The sequence below is a fragment of the Mauremys mutica genome, chromosome 14 (genome assembly GCF_020497125.1).
Source record: "Mauremys mutica isolate MM-2020 ecotype Southern chromosome 14, ASM2049712v1, whole genome shotgun sequence".
Taxonomy (NCBI): Eukaryota; Metazoa; Chordata; order Testudines; family Geoemydidae; genus Mauremys; species Mauremys mutica.
The window spans coordinates 17,517,842-17,542,630 of record NC_059085.1 but is presented as its reverse complement, the minus strand read 5'-3'; the positions used below and the strand labels follow the sequence as shown (position 1 = coordinate 17,542,630).

The 24,789-nt window shown below is 42.7% G+C and overlaps 1 protein-coding gene and 1 long non-coding RNA gene across 5 annotated transcripts; one reads left to right on the top strand and one right to left on the bottom strand.

Moving 5' to 3' along the window:
* Window positions 1-635: 635 nt before the first annotated feature.
* Window positions 636-19,988, bottom strand: LOC123349414 (AKT interacting protein). Of its 4 annotated transcripts, none has more exons than XM_044987457.1 (10): window positions 19,917-19,988; window positions 16,206-16,321; window positions 12,630-12,835; window positions 9,865-9,929; window positions 9,685-9,785; window positions 8,489-8,577; window positions 8,313-8,411; window positions 7,908-8,015; window positions 5,175-5,235; window positions 636-1,556 (listed from the first exon to the last, which is right to left on the bottom strand). In XM_044987457.1, exons 2-10 carry the CDS (start codon window positions 16,245-16,247, stop codon window positions 1,446-1,448), a joined length of 882 nt encoding a protein of 293 aa, XP_044843392.1. In that variant the 5' UTR covers window positions 16,248-16,321; window positions 19,917-19,988; the 3' UTR covers window positions 636-1,445. The 4 variants fall into 4 exon arrangements, with proteins under 4 accessions (XP_044843392.1, XP_044843394.1, XP_044843393.1 ...); XM_044987459.1 differs by having other exon boundaries at window positions 636-1,553; XM_044987458.1 differs by lacking the exon at window positions 19,917-19,988 and adding an exon at window positions 19,017-19,150.
* Window positions 19,989-20,485: 497 nt separating this feature from the next.
* Window positions 20,486-24,294, top strand: LOC123349415. The gene is made up of 3 exons (XR_006573530.1): window positions 20,486-21,076; window positions 23,756-23,820; window positions 23,972-24,294. It is a non-coding gene; the product is annotated as an uncharacterized LOC123349415 (long non-coding RNA).
* Window positions 24,295-24,789: the final 495 nt, after the last annotated feature.

Sequence of the window (24,789 nt, the reverse complement as noted above, 5' to 3'; positions counted from 1 at the left end):
TTATAGTCCTTGTTATGCAGGAGGTTATGCACTTGCTGATCAGTGGTCTGTTCTTGCTTTAATCTATAAATCTAGTGTAGCAGTAGTAGTGTATGATTTAAACTATTTATTTCCTTGCTTTTAAGCAGGTGTCTTAGAATGAAGAGAACTTGTCATTTAGCAACTTTAAAAACAATTAAAATACAATTAAAGAATTCTATACGATATGGGGAGCCACTACTTGTTGTAGCCGGGTAACATGCTTTGTATTAAACCCTTACTACAATGAGACATTAAGGAAGGTAAAGTCTCTTAAAAAAAAATGTGAGCATGAGTAGCAAAGCAGGAGTGCTGGCTGTTGAGTCTGGAAACTGGAACCGAAGCAGGTATGTCAGTGCATGAGAAAGGATAAAAACAGACCATGTCAGACTGGCCCACGTTAAAGGATTAGCATCAAAGGTAAAAATCTCCCATTTGAAACCTTGGTGTGTACAAAAGACTAAGGATTCCTTTTAGTACCCTGGACAAAGCACTTAGGTAAGACTAATTTATGTACAAAGAGGATATCTGTAACATCTGACGTCTTCATACCAACAACTGCTATGATATTTGTTTCAAGACTACTGTGTAGTTAACAAAGGAACAATGCAGCAAGGTTAACATGATTTTTTTTTTATTTTTTAAGATGTCACTATTAACACACATTAGTCAAACTAACCTAGTAATCCCTGCAGTCTTAACACATAGGAAGTCTAACATCCTCTAAGATTTTATTAGATCAAAACCACCAATAAAAGCTTTGATTTTTAGTGTTTATGTAATAAAAGCCTAACACTCTGCTCTCATCTTGTCAGACTAATGTGCGCTTTAGTGACAACATCCATTTGCAAGTCAGTAATATATATCATATGCTGAGTGCCAATCTCAGCTCTGCCTTTCTTGAAAGTGCTAGTTGGAGTCACTGAACCCGCTATTTACAATTTAAAATCCTAATGTATTTACAATAGAAACCAATGTATTTAAAAATCATTAAATATAGTGTTTAACTCTGCTATATTAGTTTATAGGAACACAGCTTACCTCTGGCATCAGTTTTTCCTGCTAATACTTCTGCCAGTTCCTTAAGATTCAAAATTGCTATTCCTGAAAGGAAAATAAGAGCTTAGACAAACCCTCCAGGCATTTTAGAGCCCTGGGAGTTACCATCCTAGGCAGTCCTTCATTAATAGAATTACTGCAATGTTTAGAGATACTTCCATCCTCCAGGCCGCTGTTAAAACTTAATGCATATGTAAAACACTGAGAAGAGTCCACAAAAATCCATTGAGCAGGTTTACTTGAGTCACTGCTATCGTTCAGTTTTTACTAATCCATTGTCAAGAAGGAAACTGCTAGTTTGCCGTTTCTCTCTCCGTTACATTCCCTCCACCTACAGAAAGTGTTTCGTGCATCATGGTCCTGAAGAGTTAGGTAGGCATGGTCTTCTCTTCTTTACTGAAAGGCTGCACTGAACCAGGCTTTACCCATGACAGCCCAGATACCTGCATGCTTTTGCAGTGCTGATCTTCTGGCTTCTTCTAGGCAGAACAAAGTTAGAGTCAGAACCCACTAAATGGTGATTTTTGTTTTGTTTTGGTTTTTTTTAGTATATAGTTTTTTTGTTAGGTACTTTTACATTTCGCAGATCTTTATACCCATTCTTGCCTCTTAGACAGGGACATTATAATAAATGCATGCACTGGAAGCTAGCTACTATTTTTAAGATATGTTGCTAGCCTGGCAATCTGAAAGCCACTACACATTGCTAATGCCGTAGACATGCAAAGTATGACATTAGGAATCTCAATGCTGCAGTACATTTTTGCTACTCTACTCTGCACCTAAAGCTAGAAGCTGGGTTGTTCTTTTTGTTCTTTTTTTAATAATTTTTATTCTGTTCTTTTGAGGCCCATTCCCAACACCCTATCATAGCAAGCATTTACAACTTTGGTAGGGAAAGTGGTAGTCACAAGTAGAGTCAATCTCATTTACAGCTAAACAAAGGTACACTAACAGTAAGAAGGTTTGTTCTGTTTTTACTTCAAGTGGGTCCTATTATAGTATACTCATCCACGAGTATAGTGACACTACTGTGTAGGATCCATGGTTTGAAGACAGTAACAGCTTTCTTGAAAGTTTCTGAACACCAAAGCATCCTAGTGTGCTAGAGGCAGAGGGCACCCTCCCAAACCCAGAGAGGATTCCAGAGTCCTAAATAAATAAATAAATCTAACAGTGATAAAGAATGCCAATCTTGTAGTAAGGGGTCCTCTAAACTGATGAATGAGTATTAGCAGGCCATGTAACAGTAGAACCCAAGATGCACCACTCCAAAACCTTACCTAACTACTAAGTTAGATGTAGAAGTGAGAATGAGCAAGCAGAAGAAAGGACTGGAATTGAGGGAGATGGTAGATTAGCAAATTGCAGCTGGCAACAGGCAAGGGGCTAAGGCATCTTCTGAAGATTCCATATTCACTTTAGCATCTAGCAAAGGATCAAAGGGGGATCAGGTTTCAGATTTCTGTATAGACAGGATGCATCTCTCTAGCCACCATCTTGCTGTGGATTGTGCAGTAGACTCCTCTTAGGCTTTTAGTATTGAAAGGCCTACGTGTACGCTCACTGTGTCACATTTAGACACGGCACCAGTTCTGCAGGATGACATACCCCACTGGATGGGAGAGCAGTGGAAGTTTCACATGCTGATAAGCTTTCTGCCTGGCAATGCTAACTGATCCACGTGGGTATAGGAAGTGCCCCAACAGTAAAGCAGATCCTTGGAGGTAAGCCAGTGGTTTCTTAGTTCACCACAAAGTTAATCTTGAAGTGTCAGCATGCTGGCAGAATCCCACAGAGTCTTCAGGAGGAAGGCAGCCCTGAAAAGTCTGTCAGGCAGTGACAACAAGGGTCTCTGGTAATGGTAGTGCCAGTTCAAAACAGCAAGAAATGGGGGAGGTGCTAGGAATCCACACGCAAAAAATTTACACACCAGAAATCAGCTGCTGGGTTGCTGGCTGCAATGTGGATTTTAGTTTGAGAGCAAGAGATCCTGGGTGAAGTCCTCCCTCCTATGTGCTTTAAAATTCAACATGCCTGACCCTGTTTCCCCAAGTTTTTGGGCACAAACACTTCCTATTTTGAAGTAAGCTATTTTGGCTCGCCTCTAAAATCCACAAAGTCTCAATCTCATCAATAGTAGGATTTAAGTAAACTTGAAATATTGTATATCAATTTAATTGGCCAAGAGATGACAGAAGGACACTAAAAATTGAAATCTCAGAGCTCTTTGCTATTGGCATTTAATCAACTAAATGCTGTTAGCAATGTTTCTATAGAAAGCATACTCTGACAAGATTAGTAGGAGGCATCAAATGACAGCTCAAGAGCTAGGCGTCCATTTAAAAAGAATGAAGACTCTCACTCTTTGCTGCAGACCAACTTCTAGGTGTAAACTAGTTACTAGAGAGGCTTGTTGTGAAGTTCAGATGTGGCCCTGATGTACCTCAGTGGTGGTGGTAAGTCTCACCTCTACCACCAGCACAACCCCAAGCCTCCCTAGGCAGTCTTCTCTCCTGCAAATCTCAGTAGTTCCATAGAATAAAACTTCCTAATCTCTTTCCCAGGACCCTTAGAGTAGATGAACAAGGGGGTAAAAAAGTCAAACCAGAGAACTACAATGTATTTCTCAAGTTATCCTCCTGCAGCCTCAGAACCCCCAGAAGAGCAGTCTCACTCCAGCATCTGTTATATGTTGCTAAGAATACTGCCACATAGCATGTAGAGCCAGCATACCATTGAGGCCTAATAGAGAACTTATGTTCAGGCCAGAGAACATGAGCACAAGAGCTGAGACTTTATGCATGGAGATGCAAATCTGAGCCTTCAGAGGAAGCAACAGGGCCTGCCATCAGAGGCTTCTCAGAAGAACAGCAGTCAGCAGCTGGTGGAGGGTTTTCCCCAAGTCAGTCATCCTGCAAATCTGCAATGCATCAGTCAGACAAGGATACCACCAACATAGGAATCCCATGCTGTGCAAGTAGATAAAGCTCTGTAATGCTGCACTTCAGAGTGCTGTGTCAGGTTTTCACAGTTGGTTCCCATGCACAGATGTGGTTCAGTTTCAGTAGACACTTCTGATTGAGGGGGGGTAGGGGAGGGTGGAAGAGCCCCATTGGAGATCCCCACCTTGGAACAGGGACTTGTCCTCACAGTAAATAAAAGGAAAGCAAGCTTCCTCCATTTCCTGCCTTTCACAGCAAGGTGTTCTCATGCCCAAAAGCTATCAGTGTAGCTACCCCGATCTCCAAAGTCCAGAGTTTACCCAGTAGTCCAGTTGGATGGGTGTAATTAGACTATGTTATGCTATGAGTCCAAACCTCCCAGAGTCCATAGATATCACAACAGTAACATACTTTTGCAAGTGCATGGTATAGGGAGTGACAGCAGCATCCTAGTGACCAGAAAACACCATGGCTTGTGCTTTATATTTTGTATAACATGAAGCAACCATGGCATTGACCAAATTGTTTAGGGAAGTTATTTTTAGTGTTCTAGAAGTGTTCTTTGCTCTGCTGTTGAGCTGACATTTCCCCAGGGGAATAGCAGCAGCATCCAAGTAGTTTTAGTAAATCACTTCCCTCCTCCCATCAGAGTTCCTACATGTAATGAATTTAGAAAGTTCTGGAGTTTTGACTCATTTGTCATTAGGTAACAAGTCTCCTCAAATGAAGAAAGTGACTGGGTTGATGCTAAGTAGTCACCTGTTCAAGCAACAGGAGCACAATACTGAACATATCCAACCTGGGACAGGCTACCAGACAGTAGCTAGTGTTAGTCATTAACAGTCACTTCCAGCACTTGATGTCTCTTAGAAATAAAGCACATGAACCTTTAACAGTGCTCCCAGGCAGCAAAGAACCGTGTAGCCAAGATTATTTTGTAAGTGAGCTGCTGGGTGCTCTGTGCTTTTGAACCACAAGACATTTACTTAACTGCCCAACTCTTGACACCCACTTATAAAAATCTTATAGGTATGTCAGATTTTATATAGACTACAAGCGCTTTACAAAATAAATGAAGACCATCCCTGCTCTACAGCACCCAATACATAGAGTGTTACTGTAGTATAAATAAGTTGGACTTTGTCTACATACTTTCTGAGTCAACATCTTCTCTCTAGCTTCATCATGTATAGCTGGATTCCACGGAGAAAAGCTAAGGAAGAAAGCAGAAGTGTTACGAACTTCATTTTGCTTTAATGTTCCCTCACCCAACTGCCCACTTCAGAAAAAAGTTACAGCAATGAGTGTGGGAGGATTTCTAACATTACTCTGAGCTTTCAGTGAGCTGTAAAACCTTGTTTCCCCCTCATCATCATCATCGGGGGGGGGGGGGAAACAAAAAAAACCACACACCTAATCCACAAAATGGCTCATCACAGATCTCATCCAACACGTATCTGTTCAGTGTTAAGCACCCAAATACTAATTTCAGCTGATACCAGCACCAAAAATTAGGAATTCACCACCAAATGCTAAATACACGAACAGTGACTAGTTGAAAGTTCTAACTCCTAGTACCAAAGCTAAGTTTCACAGAGCTATATTGCCACTGCAACAGTTCAACTGGAGCATGCAAGTTCAACTTGTAAATATCTGAACACCAGATTTGTTCCATGGGTGCCTTTAAAGTGACCAGATTTTTGTGTTATTCACTAAAGCCAATATTTAATGGATAATTGGTAAGGAAATTTACATATTAGTTTAGCAGTGTTGTAATCATGTTGGTCCCAGGATACTGGAGAGACAAGGCAGATAAGGTAATCTTTTATTGGTCCAACTTTTGTTGGAGAGAGAGAGAAGCTTCAAGCTTGCATAGAGCTTTTCTTCAGGTCTGGAAAATATACTCTGAGTGTCACAGCTAAATAAAAGGTGGAACAGATGGCTTAGCATAAGTAGTTAACATTTCAAGGGACCATTCAAGGTGAAGTGGCCTGCTAACAACTCTCCAGACATAGGAGGAAAGGGGGCGGGAGGAGAGAAGCTGGGGGGGTTTAAGTGAGTTCTAGATTGTAGAAAGCTATAAATCCAGTGTACCTATTCAGTCCATGATGTTTAGTATCGAGTAATGTTATGAATTTAACATCCCAGGTTTGTCTTTTGCAGATGTTGGGCAGATTTCCTTTGAGAATGAGGACTGAGGTCAGATTGAAAGTCACTGCTTTGTGAAAAGTGTTAATCTATAGGTCATATTCTGTGTGTTTGTCTTAGCGTTTTTCTGTGAGTTCATTTGAGAGAGTGTAGTGATTGACTGGTTTCACCCACACAGTGGTTACTGGGGCACTTAGCACAGTGGATGAGGTACCACATGTGACAGGCATGTGTAGATTTTGACAGGTGTGTTGTGGGAGAGGCAGGGTGTTGAACATCACAGCAGTGGAAATGTGTCTACAAGTTTTGCATCACTTGTTCTGGCAGGGTCTCGAGTCACTGAATTGGTATGTCCTGGTCTGTGGGAAACTTACTTCTGATGAGCTTGGAGAGGCTGGAAGTTGTTTGATGACCAGAGAGGGGGTACGGGAAAGCTCTCTTTCAAGATGTGGTTCCCATCAACTGTGGGTTGTAATTGTTTGAAGATACCCAGTGGATTCCTGCCTGTTGTGGTGACAGCCAGAGGTGCGGTGAGAGGGGGGTTTATTACGGCATCAAAACAGCATCTCAGGGTATTTGGGTGGCCCACTCCATGATTGTGTTAAGGTGTATATCCCAGACTCTCTCCTCAGAGCTTATTCTGTGGTATCTGAGTGCCTGGCTGTAGATAACAGAATTCTTGGTGTCTGGGGTTGTTACTGGATCTGCGAAGACAGGTGTGGTGATCAGGGGGTTTCTTGTACATAGTTGCCTTTAGGGTTCTGTTGCTGAAGCCGATCATGGTGTCCAGGAAGTTGATGCTAGCGTGGGAGTACTCTAGAGAGTTTAAAGAGATGTGGTGGAAACCTATCAATGAGTTTCAATAGTCTGTCCAGAGGACGAAAATATCAATGATATACTTGAGATACATTAGTTTTGTGGTGCATTTGTCCAGAAATTCTTCTTCCAGGTGGCCCACAAAGAGGTTGGCTTACTGGGTAGCCATTCTGGCTGATCTCGTGGCTTGGAACAAGTGTTTGTTAGTGAATGTAAAAACTGATATGGGTGAGGATGAAATGGATTAGTTGGACGGTGTGTTTGGGATGGATATATGAGGGTTATCCATGGTCTTGTAAATACTTGAGGTACTCACCAATGAGATCATTGTGAGGGATGTTGGTGTACAGGGAGGGGATATCCATGGTGGCAAGGATAGTGTTCTGAGGGAGGTTGTTAATGTTGGAGTTTGTGGAGGAAGTCAGTTGTGTCCTGAAGGAAACTGGCCCCAAAACTTATTCTCCTTCTGCCCCCTGACTGGAGAGGAAACTGGCCACTTCACCTTTAATGGTCCCTAGCATAAGTAGTTAAAGCATTTCAAAACAATCCATTCCACCTTGTATTTAGCTGTGACACGCTGAATACCTCTCTCAGACCTTAAGAGCTCTGTGCAAGTTTGAAAACGTGTCTCTCTCACCAACAGAAATTAGTCCAATAAAAAATTCTCCTCACCTACCTTGTCTCTCGAGCAATGTTGTGTCAGTTTGCATTAATCTTTTACTCAGTATTAACTGTCAACTACCCTGATTCAGATGTGTGTATAAAGGAATCTTTGTAAAGGAGGAGAAGAAAGGAACCGCCAGGGTTATTAGACCAGAAGTGATGGCAATACTATGACTTGGCATCAAAAGCTATACTGAGTGTGCTTGAATTCAGAACAGTAGAACATATGGAATTAAGTATAATGCATAGGCTACTTACCTAATTGCATAGGGATCTTCTATTTTAGGCTGATCAAATAAGTGACTGCTGCATAGTTTGATACTGTCTACCACCTTACTTTTGAACAGCTGAATGTCTTTTTCATATCTATAAGAGAGACATTTCTTAAAACTTCACCATATGAAATTAGCAAGTTGTAAACTAGTCTTGGTTTTTCAACATGATGGCGGAGGCTAGGGGAAATGGGGTATTTTAAGTTTGTTCAGCTAGCTGATGCAATATACCTTAAACAGGTGCTAAAAATAAATTATACAGTAAATTTAGCTGTTTAATATAGACTCTGGCATAGGTATTTTGTAAGTAAAGAAATAATACAAAAAGCTTAATGAAAATAGAATATGAAGTTCTAAATACATAGCCAAAACAGTTTAGGATGACACCTACAGCACTGCAGCTTCCGGATTCAAAGGACTGGTCGTATCAATCTTGTAGAAGACTCTGCGAGCATACATTAGTACTTGCCATATGTGATTATGGTTTCGCCTAGGAAGAGAGTAGTTAGTTAGTGAGGGACAGAGGTACAGCATTTCTGTATTAGACACCAATACATTAGTACTCACCTCCATTTTGCAAATGCTCTTTTCACATCTAATTCACCTGAGAGGGGATCTACTAGTGGGTGGAAGACTGGTAGATCGAACACCAATCGCTGTTTTAGAGAGAAAAAGTTCAAAAAATTGCTTTAGTGAAATTACTCAAGACTATGGTTTATCATCTGATTTATGATCAACTTTCACTTAGATGTGTTTTTATGGTTTTTAGGACCGTTAATGGGTGCCCAAATCCTTAAGGGGACCTCTCCTACTTTTGTTAGAAGCAACCCCTCACATTGCTTGAATGGGGGTGGGGGAGGAAGAGAAATGGAAATTGGTTTTACTTTGAACATTTGACGGCATTGTGTCTGGCCAGTTCACTGTTTCCCCTATTGCTTGTGTAAGTTAAGGTAGTTAGTTTAAAATAATTTTTCTATTAAAACCCCAAAACTGGCAAAGGGACCTAGGAACAGGTGCAGAATTAACCATTTTCAACTCTTTGATATAGTTTCCCCACTGATGCTGTCCCTTTAAAAAGTGTTTAAATTACTTCTTTAAAGCTGTCAATTAAACTGTTTCCTTCAGGAGTTTGTGGCTGTAATGTTCTGCCAACATCATAAAAAAAAAAAATCACAAAAGCCTGGCTAAGCACATCTTCATTGTGCTCTGAAAGCAATCATATTGACAGAGGAGACCAATTTCATAAGCAAGAATATTCTGCTGACAATCCTAAAAAGTTTGATCCTAGGAAGGAACAAAAGTATTCCAGTTGTACAAAGGCACAGGAATATTGTTTCATTTTACATACCAAAAGGAAACATGAAATTGCTGAAACAAAGAAGCAGATGACAGCTCCATTCCCACCTTCACCAAGCTTAATAGTCAAGAAAATACTTCAAGTAGTCAGTCACTCCTTTAAGGGCTACTATGATCCAGGAGTCATAATTACAGTTACCACAATGCAGGTCCTAAACCTCTAATTTAGAAGGACTGGTAGAGCCTGAAAGTCAACCCCACACCCTATGCAGACACAGAAGTTGCTACAAAGTAACAAGATGATCCTCCACTGACAGTACGAGTGTACAAACCAGTCAGAAGTGTGTTCCTAACCTTCACCAACCAGTGAACAAAGCCAGTCCCAGGAACTGAACAAATGCCAATCTCCAACACCATAAAAGGAAACTAAGATTTCACGATTGTTGTTAGATTACTCCAGCACTTACTGGGCAGTCACCATCTGGGTAATTGTCAGGGATGTAAACTGTAAATTTGAACACACCATCCTGGTAGAGGCCATGTCTTATGAATATCACTCCAAACCACACTGTAAGGGAGAAGAGTTGTATGAGTTGGTGCAAAATGCCTTAAATATGGTAAAATAAAAGATCTACCCCTGAACTTACTTAATGCTGATCTGTAAGATGGTTGCACATAAACTCCTGGCAGCTTCTGCTTTACGACCAAAGTGCTGTAATAATAATCAGTCATTTAGGATAAAGAGCTGTATGAGGACTGGATTAGCATATGCACTCAGCAAAAGACTTCAGTACACAAGAAAGGCCACTGCTGTGCTGCCAATATCTCAACAAGGGACTCTTAGAAATATTTCCCTTCCAATCCCAAGGGTGGATGTGCTCACGGGGGGAGGGGGTAAGGAACTAAAGAATCCACTTTCCCTCACCCCATTTAAAGAGATACTGGCAGGAAATTCTTACACCTCTTGTTCAAGATTACTGGAAATGAAAGATTAGGAGGGAAAGTTCATTTTTCAGTAATATATTTAACAAGTCAGCACTGGATCAAGTCATTTTCATTCTCCTATACAGTTTCTCGCATTTGTGTGACTCTTACACAGCAATGGAAGAGACATTCTATAAAGAAGAAATTGTATCCGTATAACCATAATTTGACAGAGGGATTTGGAGCAGCTGTAGTGAATGAAACTGCTTGTAGTTCTATTTTTTAATGTTAACCAAAGCTTTAACTTGAAAATTTAAACAATGATTTCAGTCATAATCATGGTAACTACTGTAGGTCAAGGGGGAAGTGGCGTGGCAACAGAATAGGGCAAGTGAAGATGCCAACCAAGGAGGGCAGGCAAGCACAAGAAGGTATTTTAGACAAGTAAGGCCTCAAGAGTACCAGGAGCAGAAGGTGAGGGCTGAATCACCAAAGTATGACCTGAGTTTTGATCCCTATTTTCCCCCTTCCCACTCCCCAGTCATTTATGGCTGGTCACACAAGTTTGAGCTGAGCCCTCTATTTTTTGTCATGGAGTTAAGCCGTTCATGTCCAATGGATTACAACCGATTTCTCCCCTCACCTTCCTCTATTGTTTTTGCCCTTTAGTAGACACCATTATATCATGGAAATAGCATTGCAATGCTGAGAGTGGATAAGAGCACAATGCAACATTTTTGCTGTTCCCCGAGAGTGGAAACAAAAAATTGGTATGTTTCCAACATGGTGTTGGAAATACTAAATAGAATTTTACTGAGCCATTCACTGAAAGAGAACGCTTAACACCGTATTCAGCTAAAGCAATTTATAAATAGGCTTCTCTTATTCGTTGGCACTTGCACAAGTCTGTTTTAAGCTGAACACAGCAGGCCAACAATGAACTAGTGAACAACTGTCTCTGACTGTACCAGCATCAAAGTTAGATGACATAATTTGTTATAGTACCCCTTTTTTAAAAAAAACAACCTTTGTTATATCAGTGCCTAAGACTTTGATTTCCATAATGCCATCAGCAATTGCTTAGCAACAGGAGACCATTATTCTCCGCTGCACTCCATGATACTGGCATCTTAAATTGATTAAGATGTTATAAACTCAGGTTGTCAGAAGATTAACTAGAGCCCCACAGCATGAAAAAGTGTATGTAAATAGAACTAAAAGAGTTCTCATCTTCAGTTTAAGATTTTTAAATGGAAAAAGTGTATTTCAAAATTAGCATTGCATCAGGGCTTAGGGGAATTGCATTCAGAAATCTGTTTCATAGCTCAGAATGCAGCAGATGAAATCACTAGACAAGTTATGTAACTAAGAAAGAAAAAACTGACACGACACAAATTTGCATTTTATGCTCCTTCCTACACTCATGACCCCAGACTGATCCATGGAGCAGTGGTCCAGAGCATTTCCTGGTGGTCCATGGAAAGCTGACTAGTTACATTTCACTGGCTCCTCCTCTTATAAATTTCATGGTAAAATTCATTAGAAGATGATTTTCCTAATATTTACTTTCCACGTAAGTATCCACTTTAGTTGCTGCGCATTTGATCACACATGACTGAGGAATAGTCCACAGTATGAGAAAGTATGGGAATCTCTGATTAGGAGAACCATATTTCCCAAAGAGAAAAACAGAACACCACCTGGGGCTAGTCTGAGGGCCCCTCCTCAGCTACTTGTCCAAGCACCCGCCACCTTGGGCTGGCCCAAGCCACAAACCTGACCCCCCCCACCCCCCCCCATGTGGGGCTGGCCCCCATGCCAGGCTAGAGCTGGCCCCACTGCTTGCCCGAGCCCTGCCTCCCCCCTTACGCTGGGTGGCATTATTGCTCCCCAACTGCATGTTCCTCTGCACCCTTTGACAAAAGTGAGCATTTGTCCTGTTTGCTCTTGCAATCTGATCAAGCTGGCAAGAACAAATGGGACAAAGGCTCATTTTTGACAAAAAATTAGGGACAGCCGGTACAGGGCTTAAAAAAAGGGACTGTCCCGGCCAAAACAGGATGTATGGTTACTCTATCCCTGATACACCTCCCATATTAGCCAGTGGTGAGATTAGGATGATAGCATGGTACTTTCCTGCTGGACATTTTTTTTTTTTAAAGTATACTTTCTTCCTAAAAGCAATTTAGTGTACATTATTCATCTTATGAGGCTGCCTAACGTCCAAGATAGGTATATTTGGATTTTAAGTTTGATATGTACAAGAGGATCATCCAAAGCTATAGCTAAAAGAGTAACTGCTTTCCAAGATAAAATACTATATTAATTTTGCAGGGTTTGGTGTTTAAATGAGCATCCTGGTTATGGTTTTAAAAGTTCCATACAAGAACTGTTTCTAAAGCTACTCCCTGCAATTGTGTTTTAGTTTTCTGAAGTACAAGACCAATGAGCTAAAAAGGTGAAATATTTTGAAACTAAAGCAACATACAATTCCGCAAGGAGAGAGTATTCCAAGTAGAAAGGCCCATAGGAGGCATGCGTTCCATTTGTAGACTGGGATGAAGGGGCAGGAGAAGCAGGCTTGGTCATCGGCACAGCATTTTTTGGAATAGAAGGCAGCTGTTTCTTTGTAGAGGTGCGTGGAGGACTGGTTCTCAACTCTCCAGTCACAGTCTTTTCTTCAGTTTCAGGTCTCTGTTAAATACATATACACGTTAAATACAAAAATACAATATATATTAGCATTTCAAGTTTATATTTTATAAAACACTGAATAGTTTAGGCTGCAAGCTAAAGCTTCTATTCAATTATATACCAATGAAGTTTAATTCGGTTTGAAAGACTTCACCTAACTAGTTATTACATAGTCATAGACTCCATACAAGCTGCTTCCTTACATATTTTCTTTATTACAGGCACTGGCTGAACTCTGAGCCGACACTGCTTTAGTTCCTAGTAGGCAGTAAAGCTGTAGATTAAAGCAAATTACACCTCCACAGCATTAATTTAGAAACTGATGGGTAATGTCAGCTTCCAAGTCAGTCTTCATTTCTAACACTCAATGTACTGAGATGAACCACTTCAATTCCACTAACAAGTCTCTCTGCAATTTAAATATACGAGTGATTAGTATAGTAAAGAAGAGGTGAGAGAATGGAACATTCTGGGGCAATGAGTTAAAGGGAAGAATGCCTCCCACTTCTGTGGGAAATGTTTGTGCTGAGGCAGGCACAGCACAACTGGGTAGATTATACTAGCCTACCCTCATTGTTTTTAAACCATCACATTAGATGGCCTGGGCTGCCTTTAGTCCTTCAGCTGTCCACACAAAAACACAGATTTTACATGTGTCATTTGTAAGTACTTCACTATATTAACCAGTTAAAGACCATCATGCTTTCTATTTTGCTGAGGAAATAATCACCACTGCAGTCAAGTAGTCAAAAGAACTGAGAAAGTGTTCAGTCCACATATGGGAGAACTTAATTATGGTTCAGTGGGTAGGCCAAGACACAGACTGCTGGGTTACTGGTTAGAATTTAAACTACAGTTTTAGTGATGGAAAGTTACCATGTGACTGTTTGGTGTCTTCTGTAAAATGTCTGTGAACTGACCTATGATCACCACCACCACCACAATAACGTCCACCATTGCTGAGAATTTTGGAAGTAAAAGACTGAACAGGCCTCAGACTGAACTTTTAGTAGTTTTTCCTCCTGACAAATAATGACGACATGTTGGACAGATTGTTCCATATACTCCTGCAGGAATTCTGTACCACTAAGCATGCGCAAAATTCACATCCCCTGTAGATTTCTTCGCTTCCCTGAAGAAAACTAACTTCTGACAGGGAAGCAAAGGGAAGCCGCAAGAGAGAGCAGGCCCCCCTTCCAGCACCACAGGCGCGTCATTTTGGGTGACTGGAGCAGCCGACAGAGGTAAATCACCATGGGGCTGGGGATGCCCCTGCCAATGGGGTCGACCCTGTGCGGTGCTCAGTTGTTAGTCCCGGCTGGGCTGGGGAGGACAGGACTTCCTCTTCCCTTCAAGGAGCAGGAAGAGCCAGGGCCAGGTCCAACCCAACTCCAGAAGTCTCCCCCAGCTGCAGGAAGCTCCACACATACACACCCTACTTCCTGCCCCCATCACTCCCCAGCTGTGGATGGGTGGGAGGAGGAGATGGTCATTGTACAGGGAAATGCTCCCTGATCCACCCAACCCCAATGCATCCAAACTCCCCGTACCCTCCACCGCACACCAAGTCCTACCCCCTCAGCACCCAGACCCCTCCCGCACTAAGACCCACTCCCTCTTGACACTCCCACCATGCAGACTCCTCTCCACTGAGCCCCAACCATTCTTCACCTGAGTCTCATTCCTCCCCCCCACATCAGGATCAAGTGCAGCCTCACCACCGAGTCCATGCCCGTGGAGGGGGGGTTACAGGGTGTGTGTGAAAGAGTAGGAAGACGGTTGGGGGGCTAGGCTGGGCTGCGGGGTAATTTCCCACCTCCATGCAGCCAGTGCTCTATGCTCCCCACTGCCATGCTGAAACCTTCACATTTATTTATTTACAAATAAAATATGCAGAATTTTAAGTTTTTTGGCATAGAATTCCCTCAGGAGTATAAGTTGTTAAAGCCTGTGTGGTACTTTTTTTGACCAAAAGGACTGCTTCAGACTAGTACAGGCAGTCCTCGACTTTACAACATTCGACAAACGGCACTTACAACATCTCTGAATTGACACTGATTTGACTTATGACAATTGGTTTAGACTATGATGCTCGGTCCCACAATGGAGTGGATTGCAGTTCCGAATTACGACATTTTGACTTACGACGCAATTTGCAGGAACCAATTGTGTCATAAGTCCGAGTACTGCCTGTATCGAACATCTCTTTAGTTTACTATCCATTTGAATAACATGGATATTCTGTCTACCTTGCTTAGAAATAGAACTCAATACAGAAGTGTCCTCACAACTAAGGGGGTGCGGAAAGTTTCCACACCTCGGCAAACCACTTTACAAGATTTTATGTAAATCTGAGGTGCTTCACTAATTATTTTTTTTAAGAGGATACATTCACTGTAGATTATTCAAATTTTCAAGATACCATACAGAATCTTAAGTATTCCACCCAGCAGTGACCCTTCCAGTATTTTTATTCATGGCTTTTTTCACATTCAGAGCTGCATATAAAGTAGACCTATTACAAATGGTAGTTCTTTAAAAAGACATAGCACAGTGGAAGAACCCTCAGATCTGCACTCAAATATGGCCACTCAAGTGTCCAACTTTAAGATATATAATTGACATGGCCCTAACTGAATGCTAGAGAGGCATTCAGCTTTTGGATTCACAACAATGACAATCAGGACTTGCCAACCCTAGAAGGCAATCCATAGTTTTGCTTTTTTCCAGCACTAGTCTGGGGGTAGGGGAGTGAAGGACCAGAGAAAGAGAGAACCAAGTTGAAGAGCACTCCTAGCTCTCTTCCCCCAAAGAGTTGCTGACAGAAGACAAATGTTAATCTGACCTTTTAGAAGCCTGCTATTTTTGCTCATCATTTAGGTCAATGAGACACAGAAGTCCCAGGTATGTACCTTATGTCCAACTCTTTGGCCCAGAGTACCACAGCTGCAAGAACCCGGATAAATCTGGATAAGACTCAACATGACTCAAGTTACTAATATCCATCTCTTGATGAGGTAATCGTGGATTTCGGTTTCCCATGAAGAGACTGACTTATACTTAGGCAGATATTGCAGTATAATATTGCAAGTTAGAGAATTCAGTTTTTACAGACTCTACTAAGCAGAGCTACTTTATGTTTACCTCATGGCTGTATAGGTGAGAGTCAAGAAATCCACAGCACTTCGATAACTCTATCTTGTCAAGATTTCTTTTTCAAGATAGATTCTGAGGCTTCATTTTAAGTCACTTTAGATAGTTACAGGCTTTACATTTTGATAAATGTAAAGTTGTTTTGTGATATTATGCAGTACAGCTTGATAAGAGGTGAACAATTAAGAACGCATATACCGTTTACTAAAATATCCACCTTGCGTGAGGAACTTGTAGACATGCTCCAGAAAGGGTTCATAACTTGTATCCCAAGTAAAGGGCTGCAAATGTTGTCTCCAGACCCTCTCTAGCACTTCGATGTCACTTTCTAGCCTAAAAACATACAGAATTACATGTTAAAGAGTGTTCAAACAAATAAAGATTCAACACAATTAGGCCAGACCTAATTAGCCTATTAGGACAATATTACAACATTAATTCTGAACTTCAGAAACAAAAAAGTTTGTGTAATATAATCAACCTCAACTAGCTCAAAAGCTCTCCAAAATATTTCAAAACATTCATAAGACCAAGAGAAATATTTGAACGTATATAGCACCTTTCAGCCATTCTCTTTCCATTCCTATTTGCACTCTCCTCTCTGCAAAGATGCCATTGGACAGGCCTGCAACTTCCCAATGGGGAATGCAAGAAAACTGTTTGTTGGGTAGCTTAGTTAAGTCCAACTATGGATGGCACTCTAATAGCCTATTCTGTAGCTTGGGCAAGTTTTTTCATCCCTGATTTTGATCAGCTGACTCTGCAAGCCTTTTAAGAGTATTAGTTCGAAAAGTGTCTGCCATTCCCAATGAAGGAATTGAGCTTGTTGAGCTTTCATCGTGTGTGACATTTTGTTTTTATTTGCATAGAAATGCAGCCAGGATAGATAAAGTCACAGAATCCAGAAGTTTCTCTGCAGCCTTTTCTCTTTTTAAACTGTGTTCCATTACAAAAAGCACAATATGGACTTAGTATGATCAGTGGTCCTAATAGAAAGTACTTCAGTAGAGTTGGGGATTTCATTGAGACACTTACCATTTTGATCCCTGCCTCTACTACTCCCCTTCCCCCTACTCAATTAACATCCTTTAAAGAGATTTTAGCTACTGGATGTGTCTGGAGCCACTCCTCTCTGGTTTCTCCACCTCTTTCCAACTTAGAATTTCTCTCCCCAATTTCTTCTGGTCCCTGACCCCCATCTCTAGTTATATTAACTAAAGTATTTTGGTATGCAATGTAGTTGTAGCTGTGTTGGTCCCAGAATATTAGAGAGACAAAGTGGGTGAAATAATATCTTTTATTGGAACAACTTCTCTATGTGGCTCAAAAGTTTGTTTCTCTCACCAACAGAAGCTGGTCCAATAAAAGATATTACCTCACCTACCTTGTCTCTCTAAAGCATTTTGGAACAGTTTTATATAACTTCTATATGAATCTGTAGGATAATGATCCATGAGTCAATTCACCATTAATGCCTGTCCATTTCTTTTATAGCTGTTATAATAGCTTTTTCCCCAGATCAAGTAATTATCAGTGGCTAGTCTGAATCAGGACTAAAGGTCCTGTTTTTCATTACACAATTTGAGTCCATTCAGCCAGGTAAGCTAGGAAATAATACTCCTTTAAGCTTAAAGCAGCACTTGTAAAAAGTGAAAATTCAGCAAAATTTCTGCAAAGCTATATCTGCCTGCTTTTTAAAGAAAAAAATTGCTATATTCAACTAGATACAAATAAAACCATTTTATATCACTATAACTTCATCCACACTAAGGGCTTGGCTACATTTGAGAGTTGCAGCGCTGGTGGAGGCTTTACAGTGCTGCAACTTAGTAACTGTCCACACCTGCAAGGCACATCCAGCGCTGCAACTCCCTGGCTGCAGCGCTGGCTGAACACCTGGTCTGCTTGGGGTGTAGCGAGTGCAGCACTGGTGATCCAGCGCTGCTCATCAAGTGTGGACACACACCAGCGCTGTTATTGGCCTCCAGGGTATTAGCAAATATCCCAGAATGCTTTTAACTAAATTACTCTCTTTGTTTTGTTATGCAGCCTCTCTTTGGTTTTGTTGTGAACTCGGAGCTCCGGGAGCTGCTTATCTAAAAAACAAACACAGCTCTTGTTTGCTGTGATCAATCTGTACCTGACTGTGAACAATCAAATGAGATAACCCCTGTGAATGAGGCAGGCAGGGACTGAGTGTTTGTTTGACGGGGCAGAGGGGAGAACGGGAGTCCGTTGGATGCAGCCTGTTTGCAGTTAAGAGTAAGGGGTCGGGAACATTTTCTGATTTTGCAAGGCAGGAACCTAACACACAGTGTTGGCTCCAAAAATCCACTCTCTCTCTCTCCCCCCGCTCTGTCACACTACACCCCACCCCACCCCCCTCTCTTGAAAAGCACGTTGCTGCCACTTGAACGCTGGGATAGCTGCCCATAATGCATCACTCCCAACAGCGCTGCAAATGTGGCCACACACCAGCGCTGTTCCTACACAGCTGGATGACCAGCGCTGTAAACTCCCAGCGCTGCAACTCTCAAGTGTAGCCAAGCCCTTAGTGTTTCACTGATTTAACTATATACATCACTACCTCAATATAATGCCACCCGATATAAAACAAATTTGGATATAACCCAGTAAAGCAGTGCTCCAGGGGGGTGGGGCTGCATGCTCCAGTAGATCAAAGCAAGTTCAACATAACACCGTTTCACCTATAACACGGTAAGATTTTTTGGCTCCCAAGAACAGCGTTATGTCGAGGCAGAGGTGTAATTAAAATTAGTACATGAACCGTGTTCAGAGAAGCTCTCAGATTTTGAGTCTTCTCAAACTTCATCTACTCATTTTCAAGCCATCCATCCACCCAGATTATGACTTTGCAATCACATCCTTATGACCAGGTTCTCCTGCATGACCCCTCCAGCCAACAGATCTGCAAGCCACATTCAAGAGTCAAGATACAGGGAATAAGCTCCATCCCCGTTTTCTCCCCCTGCCCCCTCAAACACACACTTCTGATCCCAACAAATACCTATCTGGGGGCTCCAGTACAATCGCTGAGCATAAGAAATGCTGAACGAACAGGACTATTGAGCCATCTCTGAGCAGCCACACTTGTCTGTAACTCTGCTTGCTCACGGCAGCAGCGCGGTCACACCTTTACACAAAGGAAAGGCCTCCCAGTGCCTCAGTCGCAGTTCTCGTGGGCCGTTCCCGCCTCACGCTTTGCTCGGGAACGGGGCACTGCCCTGGAGCACGAGTGACGCTGCCCCGGCCGGAGGCGTGTCTGCCCTGCAGAGCGGCCCGGGGGGCACGCCGCAGCCTCCGCGTCCCGCAGAGGAGCAGGTTTTAGCAGCCAGGGCGGGGATACCTGAGCTCGGGGAGGACGGAGGAGGACGTGGGGGGTCACCGGGGCGCAGCTGGCAGGGGCCGCGGTTACCGCTTTGGAAACGAGCGCGTGCGAGCTGAGGGGGAAATAACCGCAAGTGCCTGGACTCCCCCGCCCGGGCCGGCGCCCCGCGCGCCCCCCCCCCCCCGCTCCGCCGCACCTGAGAGGGGAGCGGGCCCGACCCGCCGCCGCCTCAGCCGCGAGGAGAGCGGAGCCAAGAGCCCGCCACGGCCCCCGCGCGCAGGACACCGGCTGCCCCTGGCGCCAGTCCCGCCCCGCCCCTGCAGCGGCCGCACCCAGCCCCGCCCGCTGCCGCCAGAGCATCCCAGTCACCTACCCCGCAGCAGCCCCGCCCACTCCGCAGGCTCCCCGCCAAGCAGGGGCCGGGTCCCGCAGCGCCTTCGCCTTCCTGCGGAGACTGTCTCCGCCCGGCCGCCGTTGTTGTGCTATTTGTAAGGGGGCACCCCGCGTTCTCGCTCTTTCCCACGGCCCAGGGGAGCCGGGCGGGGCCGCAGCGCAGGCGGGCTCCAAGGCCCCACTCACCCGCACTAGGTCCCCGGACACTCCACAGCGAGCGCGGCCGCTTCCAGTTCACCCACCAGCACCTCCGTCCGCAGCTCTAACACCCGCCCCTAGCAGCAATATCCGGCCGGCCTCTGACGCGCATTGGCCGCAGAGTCAGCCAATCACAGGCCGGCCGTTCTGGGCAGCGTTGTGACTGCGGTTCGGTGACTACCCCACTGGCCAATCACAAACTCCGCTCCTCCTATGACGCTAAAAACGTGACCGCAACCTGTTACCAAGGTACGCTGCCCGTCGCCAATGAGGACGATGACGATTGGCTAGAGCCCTTGGGGGAGGTTTTAGGGGGGCTATGGATGACTAGGAATGGGCATTGTTGCGATTGTGGGTGACGATTGCCCGATACAGGTGTCACTCCGCGGGGGCGGGGTAAATGGATAGATGAATTATTTCGATTGGCTGATAGGCCAGCTCTCCGGGGGGGTGTTATGATATCGATTGGCTAGCAGAGCCGTCGCTTGCTGAGGGGCGGGACTAGTGGGGTCAGCCGTGTTTGTGAGTGGCTGGAGCCTAGCAGCCGCCAGGCCCTGTGGTGGGGCTGTGGGTGTTCCACCTGCCCCACCCTTGGGGGACAGCCAGGCCCAGCTCCTTGCTCCCAGCCAGGGTCCCGGTTCCAGTCACCCGCTGAGCCGCTGGCGTCCCTCCGGTGACCGAGCCGGAGCTGCCGCAAGGCAGGGGCTGGGTCCCGGCTTCTCCTGGGAGAGCAGAGCCGGGTTTTAGCGGTGCGGCTCCGCCGGCGTCAGCCCGCGCCCGCACCTTCGGGCGCGCTTCGCGGAGGGACGCCGTGGTTTAGCAAGACCAGGCTCTTCTACAAAGCCGGGGCGGGCTCGCGGTCGCTTTGTTGGTCACGCAGTGATGCCAGTTTGCCGTCCTGTTTCTGACATCCCCAGTGACACCCCTTCTTCAATATACTGTCCTGCCCTTGCTCATGGGGCACCTCCCCCGCAATCCCTAATCACCTGCACGGGGTTCGCGTAATGCCGCACGTGGGCCAGTCGCCGGGCCAGGCATCTTGTACTGGAGCATTGCTCTAGTGGAGAGTTGAGGAGACTGCCTAGTGGCTAGGGCATGGCAGAGAGTGCTATTCCAGAGCGCATGTTTTCCTCTGCAGAGCTATTCAGGTAGGTGGGCTCTTCGGGCCTGATTCACCATTGCCCGGCATTGCATAGAGTCACTTATATTACACCACTGCAAAGTGAATGTAAGAGACTACCATCCTGATCTGGCGATGTTTGACACCCACTCTACATTTGCTTTGCGTTATTGTACATTCAATGACTACGGGGTTACAGGGAATCAGGCCCTTATATGAGAGAAGACAGGGTGAGGGGTTTAAGAATAACGCTGTGACAGCACTTCATATCTGACCTGGGATCTCTCCACTGTTCTACAGTTGGACCTTTGCCTAACAATAAACTGCTAATATGGTCTAATTGTGGTCGTTTTGTGGTGAAGACAAAGACCCATTAGTGGCTGTATTAAAACCAATGTACTTACTTCTCTTGTAATCCAAAACAGATTTGAACAGAGGTGAAAAGCTGCTGTGACAATCGGTAATGTGCCCTGGTTTCTGGGAGATTGCTTAGTCAAGAAAGGAAGTGTGATATTTCCATTAAAGAATCAGTCTTGAATATAAATGTTCCTTACATGAATTTTTAATTCAGATATATACAAAAATCACCACAGGGGGCTAGATAAACAACACTCATCTACCCACAGTACTAGATACATTGTCCAGATATATAATTATAATCCTTTCTAATAGGGTTAGAGATACCAATTTAGTATAATTTTACTGGACTTTACATACAAGAACTGCAGTGCCTAAGAGAGGGATAAAGTAGGACAGTCTTCTTTTCATTAGAATCAATAAGCTGTAAAGTATTATTTTAATCAGTTCAGGAACTCCTCTGGGGAGCTATCATTAATGGTGTTATATAATCTAAGAAAATGTTTGTGCAACCTGAATACTTTCAGCTTCTTTTATTGGTTCTCCTAATGAGCCATCAGATTCTTGGCAAAGCATACATAGCAAATACTAAATTAACCTTTTCCTGACAACTAACTAACACAAACCAGTTTCCAATACATCAGTATCAGTGAGAAGTTTTTACTTACAATAGTTTAGCCTTACACAGCTGCAAAATAAGACAAGCAAAACATGAATGAAACTCAGCGGAATCTGTTCTTATTCCTAATTAGGTCTTTCTCTGAGTCCAGTAGAGTGAAGTTACAAAAGTGATATACCATTGCTAATGCCATTTATTTGTCAAGGTTTGGAAAATGGCAACAAAATCCATGCCATCCTGAAGTATACAAATTATAGGGAAAATAAATAAATAAATACAGGTTTTAAAGTCTCTGTCATATCACCAACATGCTCATGCCTTTGTCATCAGTTGTCTTGATTATTATAACCTCCTCTCTGCTTATCTTCAAAATGCTGCTTCTAAATCTTTCCAAATGCCATTAAAGTCCTTTTCCTCTCTTGTTCCAACCATACCACTACTGCCCTTCTTGATTTTCTCTCTTTTATTGCATCATGTTCAAGCTCCTCGTTCTTACCTTCGGAGTCCTATACAATCTCTCCCCTACCTAAATTCCTTCATAAGTTCATTCTGCTTACTCTCTTGCTTCATATGCTCACTCCTTTCTCCTGTTTTCAGCATGATGCTTTTTCTCATGTTGTGTCCACTACACTTAGAACAGTCTCCCACCTCTTTTCTGCTAACAGCCCTGTCTCTCCTCCTTCTGTCTCTTCTTTAGAGTCCATTTCTACATTTATCTCTTCATCACTGGTCTCTCCACACCCACGTACCTGTGTTTTGTCTGCATTAGGGCCCAATCCAAGGGTGATTTTTAAATCAGTGGGACGCTGCAGGGTGTGTCTGTCTGAGTAGATCCTTCTGCAAGATCAGTACCTTATACTGCAAGCTCTCTAGGGCATGGATCATGTCCCAGTGTGAGTCGTGTACAACATTCTATACATTTACAGTGCTAAACAGATATATCACAATGATAACGTTAGGCAGAATTTTCACATTTTAACTTTTGTACCAAGAGGCAAGGCAAGTATCCCTAGTAGAAGAAAACTTTTCTTTAGTACCATACTTTTGACATTACAAACACCAAGTACACTGTAATTTTAAACTTTTTATTTAAGTAGGGTATATATATATATATAAACACACACACACACACTAAAATCATTCACCTTATGTGCCTTCTTACTGGCTTTTTGGAATAAGATCTAATGTGTCTAGTTAATATCCGATACATCTATTGAGGAACCATCTTTTTTTATCCTGTACTTTCAGGACAATGGGTTTCATGACCTAATGATGGATTTTCCATCTCTAACTTCTATGATCTTATTATTAAAACTATGATCATAGTACATTGTATCTATTACAGTTAGATCTATAATCATGTTAGTATTCAATTACCTGCCTAAAAACTATTGCTGGTGCACAGTGACTGCTGTGTTCCATCTCAGAGGAGGTTGAGTGATTGCTGCCCATCAAGTCTATAAAGTAGAGATCTTTTGAGATGAAAGGTCTAAGCAAAAAAAAAATATTTATTATTTATTATTATTACTATTACTACAGTACTTACAAAATGAACATAGGTTACTTGGCATCAGGTCAGACTCCAAGCCCGCAGTCAATAATCATGTAGATCACTTTGCTCTTGCTTTTAAAGCAAAGTAAATAATTTTTATTAAGGTATTTTATGGTTTATAATTATATAAAATGTATCAATGTTATTTTAAGATGAGTTACTTGTTACTATTCACATAGGGCTGGATCATGCTCCCTTTGATGTCCATGGTAAAATCACTACCAGACTTCACTAGGAATGGAAGGTGGGTTCTCAATCATTTCATTAGAAATATAAGGCAGTCCTCAAAACAAGATATTTCTGAATTCAAAATTTAAATTATGTTCAGTGCTGTTCTGCCAAGTGCAATAAAATCACGACCCCACCAACATTGATCCTATTTGTTTTCCCCTTAGAATGCCTTGTTCTGTATATAGTGACCTGGGATTGCTGTCTCTCTCCCTGTGCCTGCACCAGACTTACTGATCTCCTGGGTTAGGAATAGCAATGTTACCTGAAGAACTCATGTGTGTTGGGCGGGGGGGTCAGATGAGACCTTAAACTACAATTCTGTATATTCTACACACATAAAGATAATTGTATGATTTCACTCTGAAAGATTTAGGATTTTGGGATACCGTTTTTATGAAAAGATGCTATATAAAATAAAGTTGTGTTGTAGTTACTAATTTTATTCCTGACTTCTTGAGAATGTTTTTTTGTAATTGTTTGGATACTTCTGGACCTGATGTCAGTTTTTGATATTCACATAGTAATAATACTAATAATTAATAATAAATACTTCATAATAAAAAGCATGAGCAAATACCCTGTTATACCAAAAGTATCTGTGACTGGATCTTGTTAAGGTATTTGCATAGGTTCGTCTTCTCATATAGATGAAAGCACCAGATTCAAAGGTAAATCAAAGGAAAATGACAATCCAGAGGACATGACATTTCTGACAGCACATCAGCAGTCTAAATGTTTGACGGATCCAGTAAGCCACTTCAAAGGCACCAACATGAATGCCTAAGGATTCTGCCCTGTAACCAGCTGCTCCTTTACGGAAAAATTTCTGAAAATGCCATCCAAAGATGAAAGTAAGACTATTATTGTATCACCCTTTTATCCATTTATTTTTGTTTTCTTAAAATATTAACTTTTCTTTTAGTTTTATTACATGAAAAAAAGTTTTATATTATTAACATTTAAAACTAAAACTATCAATAAC